Here is a 16306-nt window from a genome sequence, read left to right on the forward strand (position 1 = left end):
ATTTCCTTTTTGCTGGCAAGGCTGAAGCTTTTCCTATTCCTGCCAAAATTACTGACTATATCATATTTAGCTTTGTCTTTGCGCCAGGTTATTCACTTGTACCAGATGTTCATTTCCTTAGGATTCTTCTCTAAGGAAGAGTACATTGTTGGCCAAATGTTGGTTACCACTGAGGTTCATCACCTCTTTGGCAGCAGAGTAGTGACTGTTTTTTTGGCCACACCAGCCCTTGAAGACAATCTACTAAAATTGCATATAGTCCTTGAGCTTCGCTGGTGTCATAAGAATGAAATAATAAATTTTTGAAGCATTAAAGGTAGTTGCCATTATTATATAGTTATGGAATTGACAATATGGCTTTCATTTTTTTTCCTTTGAAAAATAATACGCTTGAGTATTTGAATGGACACCTTGACACAGCTGCTCATCTCGTTGTTCCATGCGTTCTCATTTGGTGCACCATTCTTCCATAATTCCTCCATAGGGTCCACCCTCTGCTGAGCCTTTTCCCTAGAATTCTAGGCCTTGTGAGGAGAGCAATGGAGCACATGTTTTATCTCTGAAACAAAGAAAAATAATATTTTGGAGGAAAAAAATTTATGTTAATTCCATTAGTTCCTAGGGCACAATAATGAATTGAATTAATTTGGTTGATTTTTTAAAAGTAATAATAAAATTAATTTTTGTTTTGAGGGGATTTTGGAGTCTCCCGGCTCTTAATGGGATCATGCGACCTGGCGACGACTTTCACTGGGACGCCTTACTACATGAGCCCTGAGGCGCTGAAGCATCAAGGTTATGACACCAAGTCTGACATTTGGTGAGTGAGGGGATCTTAAGATCTTGGTGGTTGGATTTTTTCTGCATTTTATTACAGAATGTAGGAGATTTATTGCAGTGCTTAGAAGATTTACTTCAGTTGAGCTTAATTGACTGTTGCGGTGTTTTCATGAGAGGCAGCTTCGTGTGGTCAAAAGATCACTGGCCTTGGAGTTAGGAAAGCTTGAGTCAGAACCATCCTCTGATACAACTTCAGTTTCCTTATCTGAAAATGGGGATAATAATACCTTTATCATTTATGCTTCAGGGTCGTTGGGAGGATGAAATAACGGTTGTGGAGGGCCTTTTAATCCTTAAAAGTGCTGTATAAATATCAGTCATCATTATATCCACATCATCATCATCATCATTAAAGGAAGTTCTCAAGGTGCATTGAGACATGAACATTAAACAGACTGTGAAAAAAATCTCCCACCTGGGAACCAGAAAGCACTGCTAGTTTTGGCTTTCATTTTAAAATTATGTGCCACCTTCATAGAAAGTGCATTACTTCTCTTTGACACCCTTTTCGTCTTGATGCATTTAAGTAATTTCCTTTGAAAAGTTAATGGGTTTTATGGGACAGGTGCAGTGATAGGATTCTTTTGTTAATGTGCCAGGGAAATCCTTAGCACATATCATGAAACCAGTTTAAGCCTCTATTCAAAATCGTTTCTGAAAAATGTTTCCAACATTTACTTTTTTTGTAAGAGATATGGGCAGCTTGGTGGGGCAGTGGATAGAGCGCTAGGTCTGGAGTCAGGAAGACTCATCTCCATGAGTTCACATCTGGTCTCAGACATTTACTAGCAGTGTGACCCTGGGCAAGTTACTTAACTCTGTTTGCCTCAGTTTCCTCATCTGTAAAATGAGCTGGAGAAAGAAATGGCAAAGTGCTCCAGTATCTTTGCCAAGAAAACTCCGAATGGGGTCACAGAGAGGCGGACAAGACTGAAACTACTGAATAGTGATAACAACAAAAAGGACATGGGCTCTTCACAGACAGAAGTGGTGTAGCGTATAGAGTGCCAGACCTGAAGTCAGGAAGAACTGAATTAAAATATGGCTTTAGATACTTACTAGCTGTGTTACCCTGGGCATATCACTTAACCCCTACCTGCCTCAGTTTCCATTTCTGTTAAATGAGGATAATGATAGCGCTTAGCTCCCAGGGTTGTTGTGAGAATAAAGTGAATATTTGTGAAGTTCTTTACAAATCTTAAAGCATTATGTGTTATTATTATTTTAGAAAGCAGTTCACTGGGAAGTAATGTGATAGCATGGAGGGGGTGTTAGATTTAGTCAGAGAACCTGAGTTCAAATCTGTCACTACGTGACTTTGGGCAAGTCACTTAATATTTCTGGGTCTCAGTTTTCCCATCTGTAAAATGAGCAGTGGAACTAGATGAACTCTGAGGTCATTTGCAAGGGTAAATCGAGGATCATATTGTACTGTAAAAACGCCCCTCTGGAGGCAGTATGTAAATATTTCAGGTTACTAATTATTGATGGGGCAACTTAACCATGACCTGGACAAATTAATAAGTTTGTATTGAAATGAACTTAGATGTGGGCCCAAAATAGAAGGGATATTTTACTTCTCTTTTTAAAAAAATGATAAAATATAGTAATCCCTCCTCCTGATTGTGGACAAAAAATAGTCATATGGAAATTTTTACAGGACTCATGTTTTCTGGATAAAGAGATATTCAGTCAGTTTTTGAATAGGACAGACAGGAATAATTCTCTAATCTGGCCATGACTTGCCTCAAATCCTATTACTCTCTATAAATTCATGGAAGGATTTCACTTGGATGTCAGTAGAAGACACCAATGGGGTCATCTATTGCATACTGGGCCATTGCCAGTTGTTTGGATTTTTGGCTTGCCACTGGACTTCGATGACTCTGGCGGAGAGACTGAGGCTAATGACTTGGTACAACTACGCCTGACTTAAATCTAATTTACACGCAAGTCAAGACATCACCTGTGATGTCCTTGGTCCTCTGAAAACAAAGGGTGAACAACAAGAGTGAATTATAAATATTCTCATCCATCAATATAAGGTTATATTTATGAAAACAGCAAAACCGATATAAAACCGATATTACTTCTACTTTCCACTGTAGGACTTCAACTAATTTTATGCTGCATTAATTTTATAATTGAGTCAGTTTTTCCTCTGAGTTAGTTTAAAGTTATAAGTTAACTTGTCATCGTTCCCAAAAGGTATATTGTCTGTCCTTGTATAATTAAGGAAGGTCTTATCTCCCTAACAAACCTACCTGAGCACCAGAGCTTCTGCTAACTCAGGTCCATTAACAAGGTCTGCAGATGTTGATGGGTCCTATAAAATAATTAACATTCCTTAATTGTTACAGAGGGATTATTACTAGCCCCATAGCCTGCTTTCTTTAGAATAACTAATCATATTGTTCCCACCCCCATGAGGCACAGAAAAGACTAAGATTTCTTTCCTGAAAGACTGAGGGAGTTAGCTGTCATCTCAGAGAAACAACTGAAAAGATATTTCCTGAAAAGAATGAGTTTGACTCCCATGATGTGGAGAGGTATCCTAAAGAGAATTCTTGAGACACTTTAACTACCAATCTGAGAGAACTGAATGATGGGACTATGTTTCTAGAACTGAGAAGAAGTCAACAGTTGAAGCTGATGGTTAGAGGTGACTCTGGTAGTACTTTTTCTCACAACAAATACATTGTTGAAATATTAAAATATGTCTTTGTATTGTTTGTTATACCATTAGTAAATTATATAGCCCGTAATATTGACATTTGAGAAGTAAGTATATGTTTATGGGAAAAGAGGTTTCTTTGGTTTATTTAGGATCTGAGGTGAAGGTTCAGAGTTAATTGATTAATTGATGAGAGATTATACATTTCTGTTCATTTAAGTGGAAATATCAGAACAGTAGATAATTAATAAAGAAATTAGCTAACAGCACCTAGAGATGGGTGAACATCCCAAACAGTAAGCCACATATTGGGGAATCATCCCCAGATCTGTGAGCCTATGTATGGTACCTCAGAAGTACAGGGTAATGTCCTAGACCTATCATTGTAATTAGTTCATTTTATTTTACATTAAAAATTGTTAAAATCTTTTCTTTTTGTATTACCTTAGTTCCCAAATATATCTCTCCCTGTCCTCTCTCCAGAGAGCTATGCCTTTTAACAAGGAATAATAAAGGAAAGAAGGAAGAAAACAAAGAAAAAAAAAGAAAACTATGGAGAAAGCTGACACATTAATCAAGTCTGATAGTGCATGTAGTGTTCTATACCCATAGTCCTCCACTTCTGTGAAGAAGGAGAAAGAGATGCATTTTCTCTTCTTCAGGGCTAAGGCTGATCAACATAATTACACCACATTCAGCTTTGTGATAGTTAACCTTACTCTAAGTGAGTACATGAAAAGGCCTTAGCCTGAAAGGGCCAGGGTCTCCCAGTGCATCCTAGGCCATCTCCAGTTGTCCTGGTGAATATCTGGTCACTGGACCCAGATGGCTCTGGAGGAGAAAGGGAGGCTGGGGACCTTGCACAGCCCTTCCTCCCTCAAATCAGAGTCAGCTGTAAGTCGTGTCATCATCTCCCTGATGTCATGGTCCTCTTTGAAAATGAAGGACAAACACAACAACAGCAGGACCACTAGCTGTAGCTGGTGCTAGTCTTTCCATTTCCATTGTAATAGTCACTGGGTCTGCAGTTTACTTGTTCTCTCTGAATAAAGGAGAAGTACTTCCTGGAAGGCATGGAGGGAGGAAGCCTTAGGCAATGGAAATTATATTCGATTTGGGGTCAGGGAAATTAAATCGCAGGTCTGTAGTGTGTCTTTGGACAATTCACTTCACCTCCCTAGGCCTTGGTTTCCTCATCTTGCAAACTGACCAGGTCACACTGGATGGCTTCTGAAATTTTTCCCACTCTAAATCCATGATCTTTTGTCTCTCAGATCCTCTACCTACACATCCTCTTGTATCATTTTGCTTCTTGGTATTCCTTGCAACAATGAAGAAAACAGCTTCCTCCTTCTTGGCAAATATTAACCCACCTTTGTATCTGATAGATGACATCCAATGACAGCAAATCCATATATACATGATGTAAACCCAGAAGATGCTTTTGTCCTCAGCAGTATCTGTGATTTCCCACACCTACGCTTCTTGTACATAGCACATCAGAAGCAGCCTCAGTCCCTTACACTCTATTGAAGATACATCAGTCACACAGTCACATAAATATCTGAGTCAAGCCGACCTTCACGTGTCACAACCTCTCGGGTGTTATTAACCTGGGGAGGGAGGGGTGCATCTTTCCTTTGCAGTGGGATTAAGGCTGATTTCCTACCCCAGACGATGAGAGCTGAGAAGCCAGCGGCCCTCAACCCCAAATGACAAACCTAATATGAACACGGTAATTACTTTGATTATATCCGCATCAAAGATGGTCTCATCTGTTAATGAATTTCTACTGTAAAACTGAGAACGGCAAGGATAAAAGTGAACTTCTAATTACAGCGATGGATATAAAAGTGTGATGGGCAATCTCTGGGAGGCCCTAGGAGAAAATTTAGGTCTTATAAGGTTAAGAACTCAGCAGTAGGTTTCAGTGTTGGAACATCTGTTTATGGGAGAATAGTTTCATTACAATTGGGAAATACTCGTGAGTGAATGATATGTTTTGTATTAGCACCAATGACTGCAAATATCATAATATTCTTGAGATGTGATTTTCCTAGAATGCTGCTAACCCCCTCTGATTACCCCCCTCCCTGTTTAATAAATGCTAGTGGCTTTCTATGACTTCTGAATTTAAACCCTGTTTAGTATTGCCCTCCTGACTCTGCTTTTTCCTTTCTTGATTTTGCCACTGTCGCTCAGTTGCCATCCCACCATGGAACTTCCTTACCATGGAACATCCCTCTGCCATGTCTGCCCCTACTCCTATTGTTGACTTCCTCCTGAGGTCTCCATTTTGGGGAGAGGCCCAGGCTGGCCACCTTCATTCTCCCCCCAACTCTGTTTCTGACTTTCTAGACCCTACACGGGTAATTTCCCTCATATCCCCTGCTTTTCAGCTCCCTTTTCTGTGTCATCTTCCCCAGGGCCGGCACTGACTTTGTTTTTGCTTATATTTGTATCCCCAGTGCTTAGCACAAATGCCTTCAGCATTTAAAGCTGTTCCCAACCTAGTTTATCCCTTTCTAGTCTTCTCACATATCATTCTCCAATATGCAATAAACACCCCAGTTACACCAAATCTGATATGTTCTTACACATGTGCTGCAAAATGAAGGTGAGAAAATCCTACAACTGTGTCACTGAGTCCACTACAAATTCATGTTATACACCCTCAACTGGGATCTAACCACTGCTAGACAATCCTGTTAGAGGTCCTTTATCCATTTACTATCCAGTTCTCCACAATGGCTCTTCCAGACCTTCTCACCCCAAGCATGTGAAGACTTCCTCTGGCAGAATGGGCGGATGAGAACAATTTATTCAAGTGGCCATGAAGGGAGCTGAAGCTGAGGTCATCCACAGCTTCCTGGGCCACCGCTAGTCATCCTGATTTTTGTCCTGCCGCTGGACTTCAGTGACTCTGGAAGAGAGAGAGTAAGGCTGACGACTTTGTGCAACTCTGCCTCACTTAAATGCTCTTGAAAATGAAGGACAAACAACAACATCCCTCCTAAAACTTCCCATGGCTCCTCTTCCTCCTCCCACCCTCTCAAATGGGAATTTTGCCTCATATTTTACATAAAAAATTAAGGCCATCTGCTGCAGGTTCCCTCTTCTCCCCTCTTCTGTCACTCAGGTGCCTTCTGCCATCATGAAGTAACCTTACTCCTTACCGAGGATAACCCCTCTACTTATTCAAGTGATCCCATTCTGTCCCATCTCCTCCAACAAATCTTCCTCCTCTTTCAACCACACTCTTTCACTTATCTTTAATCTCTCCCTATCTACTGGCTCATTCCCTACTGCCTACAGACATGCCCATGTTTCCCTCCTCCTTAGCTAAGCTCCCCCAAAAAGGCCATTTACAGTAAGTGCCTCCAATTTCTCTCCTCTCTCCCTTCCTCTTTAAGGCCCTGTAATCTGGCTTCTGACCTTATAATTCCACTGGAACTACTCCTTTTAGTTACCAGTGATCTCTTAAGTGCTAATGACATTTTCTCAATCCTCATTCTTGTCCACCTCTCTGAAGCCTTTGACAGGATCACTGCCTCTCCCCTGATACTCTCTTCTCTCTAAATTTTTGGGACACCACCTCTCCTCGTTCTCCTCCTACCTACTGGCTCCTGTCACCTCCAGGATCAAATACAAAATCCTTTGTTTGGCATTCAGAGCCCTTCATAACCTAGCCCCTTCCTTCCTTTCCAGTCTTCTTACACATCACTCCCCATTTATACTCTCTGCGTACCACACTCTACCTTCTGCCTTTTCAGTGGCTATCACCCAAATCTGGTAATGCTCTCTTGTAAGTGTTTAATGAATGTTCATTGACCAAAATAACAGATCTAGTCCCAAACTTATTTAAAAAATTACTCTTTTAACATGAGTCCATGAGGTCTAATTCAATTATTTGTATTCAGGAAGAATTTTTACTAAAATTGAATTTCATCCAAAACTTATATTTGGACCTCTGATTAAATGAAGATCTAATGCTCTTGTTAATTTGTTTTTTTTTCTACAAACATAACAGTAATCATCAAAGCCATATAGTAATGGTGTAGAAAATAGAAAAGGTGAGTTTCAAAGACTAGATAATGAAGAATCAGACACAATTGACTTTACTAACCCAGTAATTGATAAACTCAAGAACTGAAATTACTTGAGGAGCAAGTCTTAGTTTGACAAGGATTGCTGGATAAACTGAAATGAATTTTGAGAAAAATGAGGTTGAGACCAACATCTTACACCCATTTGCTCAAAATGGGTTAACGACATAAATATTAAAGGGTCATTTAAAAAAGATTGGATGAGAACCAGACTAAGATACCTCTCACAGTTACAGCTGGGGAGAGAATTCTTAGCAGCAAAGGGATAGAGATAATCACAAAGATAAAATAGATTCTTTTGATTATTTGAAATCAAACAACTTTTGGACGAAGAAGATCAAATCAACACAACTAGGATAAGAACAGAATTAGTTGACTGTGGGAAAAAAATTGTCATTAGATATCTCTGATAAGGATCTTTATATTCCAAGATATGTAGGGAACAATCAAAAAAATATAAGACTGGTCCAAAACAGATATAAGTAGGTACTGGATGTACATTTTCCTAGTGAATTCAATTCAGTGAGCTTTTATTAAATACTGATAAGTGTGAGTACTGTACTAGGGGTAGGCACTAGATATGTTATCATTCAATAACTTTCTCTTTCCTTTCTCTCCTTCAAAGATGGACTCCAAACACACTGAGAATCACTTTGTTGCCACTCCATGTTTATATACATATATAATATATACACACACATACTCACATATATACACATATACACATACATATATGTATGTATATAAATTTTGACAAATTTATTTATTTTTACATGCATTTATAATCTGTCCCTTCCACTGATATCCCACCCAATTGTTCAAAAAGAAAAAGAAAGCTTTTATCAACAACCTGCATAATCCAGCAAAAACAAATGCCTACATTGGCTATACCTGAAAGTGCATGTGTCTCCCTGCATTTTAAATTCAACTCTTTAGCAGGAAGTGCGTGGCATGTTTCAGCTTCCATTCTCTGCACACGTGGTTAGTCATTCAATTGGTCAGAGTTCTAAAGTTTTTCAAAGTTGCTTGTCTCTTTAATATTGGATAGAAAACATTTTCATTGTTTTGATTGTTCTTGGCATTCTGCTCACTTCACTCCGTGTCACTTCAAAGAAATCTTCCCCGTTTCCTCTGAAAATATCCATTTTATGATTTCTTCTGGCCCAATAATATTCCATGACATTCATATACTATTTTTTGTCTGGCCAGTCCCCAACTAGACCTCCCCTTAGTTTCCAATTTTTGCCCACTATGAAAAGAGCTGCTATAAATGTTTTTGTATATATAGGCCTTTTCCTTCTTTTTTTTTTGCCTTTTCAGTTACCTTTTTTTTTTACACTTTTAATTTAATTTATTTAATATATTTAGTTTTCAGCATTGATTTTCTCAAGAGTTTGAATTACAAATTTTCTCCCCATTTCTACCCTCCCACCCACTCCAAGATGGTGTATATTCTGGTTGCCCCATTCCCCAGTCAGCCCTCCCATCTGTCACCCCACTCCCCTCCCATCCCCCTTTCCTCCTTCTCTTGTAGGGCAAGATAAATTTCTATGCCCCATTGCCTGTGTATCTTATTTTCTAGTTGCATGCAAGAACTTTTTTTTTGTTTGTTTTTGAATGTCTGTTTTTAAAACTTTGAGTTCCAAATTCTCTCCCCTCTTCCCTCCCTACCCACCCTCCCTAAGAAGGCAAGCAGTTCAATGTTGGCCCATGCATATCATTATGTAAAACCCGTCCACAATACTCATGTTGTGAAAGACTAACTATGTTTTGCTGCTTCCTAATCTATCACCCTTTATTGAATTTTCTCCCTTGACCCTGTCCCTTTTCGAAAATATTTTTTTTGATTACCTCCTCCCCCTATCTGCCCTCCCTTCTATCATCCCCCCTTTTTTATCTTCTTCCTCCTTCTTTCCTGTGGGGTAAGATGCTCAATTGAATGTGTATGGTATTCCCTCCTCAGGTCAAATCCCATGAGAGCAAGATTTACTCATTCCTCCTCACCTGCCCCCTCTTCCCTTCCTAGAGAACCGCTTTCTCTTGCCACTTTTATGCGAGATAATTTACCCCATTCTATCTTTCCCATTCTCCCTCTCTCAATATATTCCTCTCTTATCCCTTAATTTGATTTGATTTTTTAGATATCATCCCTTCATATTCAAATCACCCTGTGCCCTCTGTCTATATATGTGTATATATATACCTACATATATACATGCATGCACACATATGTATATATATATACATACATACACACACACACACATATATATGTATATATATGCATATTCCTTTCAGCTACTCTGATACTGAGGTCTCATGAATCATACACATCATCTTTCCATGTGGGAATGTAAACAAAACAGTTCAACTTTAGTAAGTCCCTTAGGATTTCTCTTTCTTGTTTACCTTTTCATGCTTCTCTTGATTCTTGTGTTTGAAAGTCAGATTTTCTATTCAGCTCTGGTCTTTTCACTGAGAAAGCTTGAAAGTCCTCTATTTTATTGAAAATCCATATTTTCCCTTGGAGCATGATACTCAGTTTTGCTGGGTAGGTGATTCTTGGTTTTAATCCTAGCTCTATTGACCCTGGAATATCGTATTCCAAGCCCTTTGGTCCCTTAATGTGGAAGCTGCTGGATCCTGTGTTATCCTGATTGTTTTTCCACAATACTCAAATTGTTTCTTTCTGGCTGCTTGCAGTATTTTCTCCTTGATCTGGGAGCTCTGGAATTTGGCCACAATATTCCTTGGAGTTTTCTTTTTGGGATCTATTTGAGGAGGTGATCTGTGGATTCTTTCAATTTCTATTTTACCCTCTGGCTCTAGATTATCAGGGCAGTTCTCCTTGATAATTTCTTGAAAGACGATATCTAGGCTCTTTTTTTGATCATGGCTTTGTAGGTAGTCCAATAATTTTTAAATTATCTCTCCTGGATCCATTTTCCAGGTTGGTGATTTTTCCAATGAGATATTTCACATTGTCTTCCACTTTTTCATTCCTTTTGTTCTGTTTTATAATATCTTGATTTTTCATAAAGTCACTAGCTTCCACTTGCTCCAATCTAATTTTTAAGGTAGTATTTTCTTCAGTGGTCTTTTGGACCTCCTTTTCCATTTGGCTGAGTCTGCCTTTCAAGGCATTCTTCTCCTCAATGGCTTTTTGGAGCTCTTTTGCCATTTGAGTTAGTCTATTTTTTAAGGTGTCCTTTTCTTCAATATTTTTTTCAGTATTTTTGGGGTCTCCTTTAGCAAGTCATTGACTTGCTTTTCATGGTTTTCTCGCATCATTCTCATTTCTCTTCCCAATTTTTGCTCTACTTCTCTTACTTGCTTTTCTAAATGCTTTTTGAGCTTTTCCATGGCCTGACACCAGTTCATGTTTTTCTTGGAGGCTTTGGTGTAGGCTCTCTGACTTTGTTGACTTGTTCTGGCTGTATATTTTGGTCTTCTTTGTCACCAAAGAAAGATTCCAAAGTCTGAGACTGAATCTGAGTGCGTTTTCGCTGCTTGGCCATGTTCCCAGCCAACTTACTTGACCCTTGAGTTTTTTGTCAGGATATGACTGCTCATAGAGTAAAGAGTACTTTGTTCCAAGCTTGAAGGGATGCGCTGTTGATTTCAGAGCTATTTCTGTATAGCCAGCTCTGCCACACCAGCACTCCTCCTTCCTCAAGAACCACCAGCCTCGACCTGACTCAGATCTTAAGCCGGCTCTGCACTGCTGCTCTGATCCACCACTTAATTCCTCCCACCAGGTGGGCCTGGGGCCGGAAGCAACTGCAGCTGTAGTTCTGTAGCTGTACCACACCTGCTATCCCTGGCGCAGTGGCTGAACTGCGAACTCTTTTCACTCTGTCCCTGCAGCTTTTCCCACTAACCTTCTCTCTTGTCTTTGGTGTTTGTGGGTTGAGAAGTTTGGTAACTGCCACAGCTCACTGATTCAGGGCGTTAGGGCTTGTTCCACCCAGCTCCTGGTCTGGTTGGTCCTGCCACCACACACACTGTACTCTGCTCTGCTCCGCTCCCAGCTCCGTGCACGATAGACCTCATCTAGTGACCATCCAGGCCGTCCTAGGCTGGATCCCTGCTTCCCTCTGCTATTTTGTGGGTTCTGCAGTTCTAGAATTTGTTCAGAGGCATTTTTATAGGTTTTTGGAGGGACCTGGCGGGAAGCTCATGCAATTCCTTGCTTTTCAGCTGCCGTCTTTGGCCTTTTCCTTCTTAATGGGTCCAGAAGTGGTCTATTTATTGTTGGCTCAAAGAGTATGCACAATTTAGTAACTTTTAGCATAGCTTCAAATAGCTTTACAGAATGGCTCAACCATTTCATAGACCCATCAACAGTGGACTAATGTTCTTGTTATCCTGAAACCCTTTGAACATTTGTCATTTTCCTCTTGCCAGTCTAATAGATGTGAGGTGGAATCTCAAAGTTATTTTAATTTGCGTTTTTCTTATAATTAGTGATGGAACATTTTTTCATATTATTATTGATAGCTTGGATGTCTTCCTCTGAAAACTGCCTGTTCATATCCTTTGACCTTTTTTCTATTGAGGAATGACTGTTAGTTTTGTATATCTGAAACAGTTCCTTATATGTCTTGGATACAAGAACTTTGTCAGACAAACTTGCTGCAAAGATTTTTTTCTCATTTCCTTGTTTTCCTCCTAAATTTAATTATATTACTATTTGCACAATACTTTTAAATTTTACATAATTAAAATTTCCCATTTTATCTAGTGTGACCCTTTCTATCCCTGTTCATTTGGTCATGAACTCTTCCCCTGTACATATTTGGTCATGAACTCTTCCCCTGTACATAGATGTAAAAGGAAGTTTATGATATGAATTTTTTATATCTAGATCATGCATCTATTTGACATTTATCTTTGTATATGGTGTGAGTCTGCTTCATATATATTCTGTTTCCTTTTCTGTGTCCATGTTGGTTCTTACTAATAGAATGGAGGCACCTTGAAGGTAGGGACTGTTTCATTTTTGTCTTATCATATTGTTAGACTAACTATCCTAAATGCAGGGGGAAAGGACAGTTAATGTGAAACAGAGGAAAATATGTGCTTTATCTAGAAGCCAGAATATGATTTGCATTTTCTTTTTTCTAAGCTACAACTAACTGTATCTAGACAAATAAATCCAGAGAGACTTAAATTAAAAGAGACAGTGGGCAAGAAATGGAAGGTTGCGATCTGGTTCATCCTGCCTTATCCTCCATGCTTATCACAGTATTGGCACCTAGTAAGCATTTAATAAATGCTCGTTGAATGCATAAGTGAATGAGCAAATGAAGGAAAGATATGAACACATCAGAATAAACTAAAAGCATCTATTTCCAAATCTGAGTATCATCTAGATGGGATTGATCAGCAAAACATTCTGAAACAGAAGAGAAGTTCTCTGAATGTTTTACTGTGTAACAGGATTATGTATTATTACTATTTTCATTTTCTTTTCAGGGCTTTGCAGATTTTGTGATAACAGATAGCTAAGAATGGTTTGGGGTGCCTTGAGATAAGTCACTGCCCCCATTACATTTGCAATTCATTATCAGCCAAAGCTGCAGCAATCCTCCAGGTAGCTCTGGTGGGCTTAGACAGATGGTAATTTTTATGGAGTTCAGGTGTAATAAACAGGCCTAGGATCACACCTGATCTCAGCCTTCCATTTATTGCTCAGTGCCTCTTTTAACTTAAGCCTCTCTGGAATTGATTTACTCACCTAGACACAGTTGGTTGTATTTTGAAAAAATAAAATGCAAATTATATCCTGGCTTCTAGAGAAAGCTCACAGTTTCCTCTGTGTCACCTTAACTGTTGTCTCAACTACCCTTTTCCCTGCTTGCAATGTAGTTAGCCGGATGACAGAAAGAACAAAGGAGAATGAAGCAAGGTCATAGGAATCTTGTGGTATAGGAAGCTCAAGACCAGATGTGAGGTGCGTGCGCGCACACACACACACACACACACACAAATACTCTCATAATGTACACACTGATCTGAAAGGTCTTAGAACTCACACACATAGAGCTCTAATTTATATAATACTTTATGGCTAATTTGAATATTTTACATTTTTGTAGGTTCTTTGCATACATTAGCTCTTCTGAGCCTCTTGACAATCCTGCAAAGAAGGCAGTGCAAACAATGTCATCCTTATCTTATAGATGAGGAAACAGAGGCTTTCATAGGTGCACTGGCTTGCTCAAGTTCACATAGCTAGTTAGTGGGAGAGATGAACCTAAAACCCTGCCCCTTTGACTTCATGTCTAGTATACTTTCCACCATGGCCACGCACAGCTATAAGAGACCAGTACTTTAAGCCTCACACTTGTCCTTTATCTCAGTTCCCACAGCTGGCCTGATCCAGTAGACAGTGTTCTCTTGGTTACTGTGGTAATTCTAGAACTAATTAATGTAAACTAGTGATGGGATGACTGACCCTCCCTGGTTATGAGATAACCAAAAGATAACTATAGCGCTCTCTCTCTCTCTCTCTCTCTCTCTCTCTCTCTCTCTCTCTCTCTCTCTCTCTCCCTCTGTATATATATACATACACACACATTCTCTCTCTCTCTCTCTCTCTCTCTCTCTCTCTCTTTCTCTTTCTCTCTCTTTCTGGATACACACACACACATACTCTCTCTCTGGATACACACACACACATACATACACACACAATTTGAGGGAAGGGTAGGTTTTTGAAAAGATGATTAATTCAGTTTTAGACATGTTGAATTTAAGGTGCCATCAGGATACTGGATGAAGCTGTCCAGGAAGCAGTTAGAAATACAAGCCTGGAGTTCTGGGGATAATCAGTGGATGTAGTAATAGATCTAGGTGTCATGTGCAAAGCTGGTGTGCTTGAATCTGTGGGAGTGGATGAGATGGCTGAGAGAGAGAGAGAGAGAGAGAGAGAGAGAGAGAGAGAGAGAGGAGAAGAGAGCCAAGAATATAACCTTGGAAAACAAGCACATTGAAGGGGCAGAAGGAAGATGAGTTTAAATGTAACCAGAGAGCATTCATACAATTTAAGTAAATACCCTAACACTCTGTGGCCCCAAAGAAAACAAAGCTGTATACTTCCTATTTTTTAGAAAATGTTCTAAAATTCTGGGAGGCAGGTAGGCAGCTTCATTCTAATATCTGTTTAGTAAATAATTCTATGATTGTATCATTTAATCTAAGCCAGTAATGCTTTACTAATTTCAAAAATAGCTGTTCCAATGAAAATTGTAGCCATTTCTAAAAGTATATTAAAAAACCAAACCTTCCCCTGTTAGAATTTATGGTATTTGTTATTAAGAGCATCAACTTCTCTAGTAGAAACACGCAGAATATGTACTTGGGGTTAGTGTTTCTTTTTAACCAGTCAGTTTCAATTTCAAGTCAGTTCACTAAAAGTCACTTCCAAGGGGAGGACTAAAAGCTATAGAATGTGATAAAGAATGTCATATGGATTTGCAGCCTTCAGGGCACAAAAGCACATAGAATTCACATTACATAAATTAAAGACAATGTACATCAGTAAAAATAGTTTAAACTTCTCATTAAATTTAAAATCTATTGCTACAAACTTTGTCAGTCGCTTAAGGCTAAAAAAACATAGTTATTGGCAACATCTGTTCAAGATTCAGGAGTAAGGGGGAAAAAAAACAACAGCACAAATCAGGCGGAGACTTGGGTATTTGGGGAGAGAAGTTAATAGGAGAGCCAAACCTAGACCTTATCCCATTATGTCAGTGGATCTGTGTGTTCATCAGTGGAGGCATCTCTCCAACAGTGATGATCCATGCCTCTCCAGCAGTCCAGCCTTGCCTGCCCATGCTGTGAAATGGACATCCACGTCCTCTTGTAAACCCTCCATAGGGGTAAACCCACTGAACTGGGAGACTTCCTCTTAATCCTTGGACATTATGTATGGATCAGTAAGGCACATGGATTGCCCATCAGTTATCCTTTGCTTTTGCTATGGAATGGACTCATCTCTTTTTTTCAGTCCTACATTTCTCCCGATGATATTCTTTATACTTCTGCTTTGTAGTTTTTCATTTGTAACATGTTGCACCCTTTTCATGCCCACCATGAACCTCTCCATGGCCTTTTGCATGATCCTCAATTTCATTTTTCTCAAGACTGTAAAATTCCATGAAAACCTAGAACTGACTTATTTTCCCCTCAAGAAATCCAGAATCAATCACTGTTCTCTCATTTCATCCTGCCTGGAAAAAGCAGGTTAGGAGGCGTTGGTGTGAATACAATGGCCTCACTCAGCATGATAAGTTCTTGAGTCTGAATTGGATTCATCTTTGAAAAAAAAAAGTGTATTCTCCTACATAATCTGAATGGAATAAGCTTCAAACCCTGACTACCCACCCTACATTGGACTGATCAACCACAGCCAAACACACAGTGCCCTGACCCCAGTGTCTTTGGTCCTCTTTGAAAACGAAGGATGAACAACAATTTATGCACCCTATCTAGTAAGCTGTAATTTCCCCATCTTCCCTCCAGCAGAGTCTTGCTTCAGTAATTCTTGGCCGCTGGGAAATCATTTCCTGATAAACAACTAGTTTAATTCTGAACTCAAAAAAAAATAGTCCAGATGTTAACTGGAATGAATTGTTGCCTTTTAAATAAAATTAAGCACACTCATACCACACAAAGG

At 39.3% G+C, this 16306-nt stretch overlaps 1 protein-coding gene across 1 annotated transcript in view; it reads left to right on the forward strand.

Moving 5' to 3' along the window:
* Positions 1-16306, forward strand: part of NEK11 (NIMA related kinase 11) — a 268164-nt gene that overhangs the window by 95808 nt on the left and 156050 nt on the right. The window contains exon 6 of the mRNA XM_036761946.1: positions 694-820. Coding sequence (XP_036617841.1) covers positions 694-820 — 127 coding nt within the window. The remainder of the gene's footprint in view (positions 1-693; positions 821-16306) is intronic.

The sequence above is a fragment of the Trichosurus vulpecula genome, chromosome 5 (assembly GCF_011100635.1).
Source record: "Trichosurus vulpecula isolate mTriVul1 chromosome 5, mTriVul1.pri, whole genome shotgun sequence".
Classification (NCBI taxonomy): domain Eukaryota; kingdom Metazoa; phylum Chordata; class Mammalia; order Diprotodontia; family Phalangeridae; genus Trichosurus; species Trichosurus vulpecula.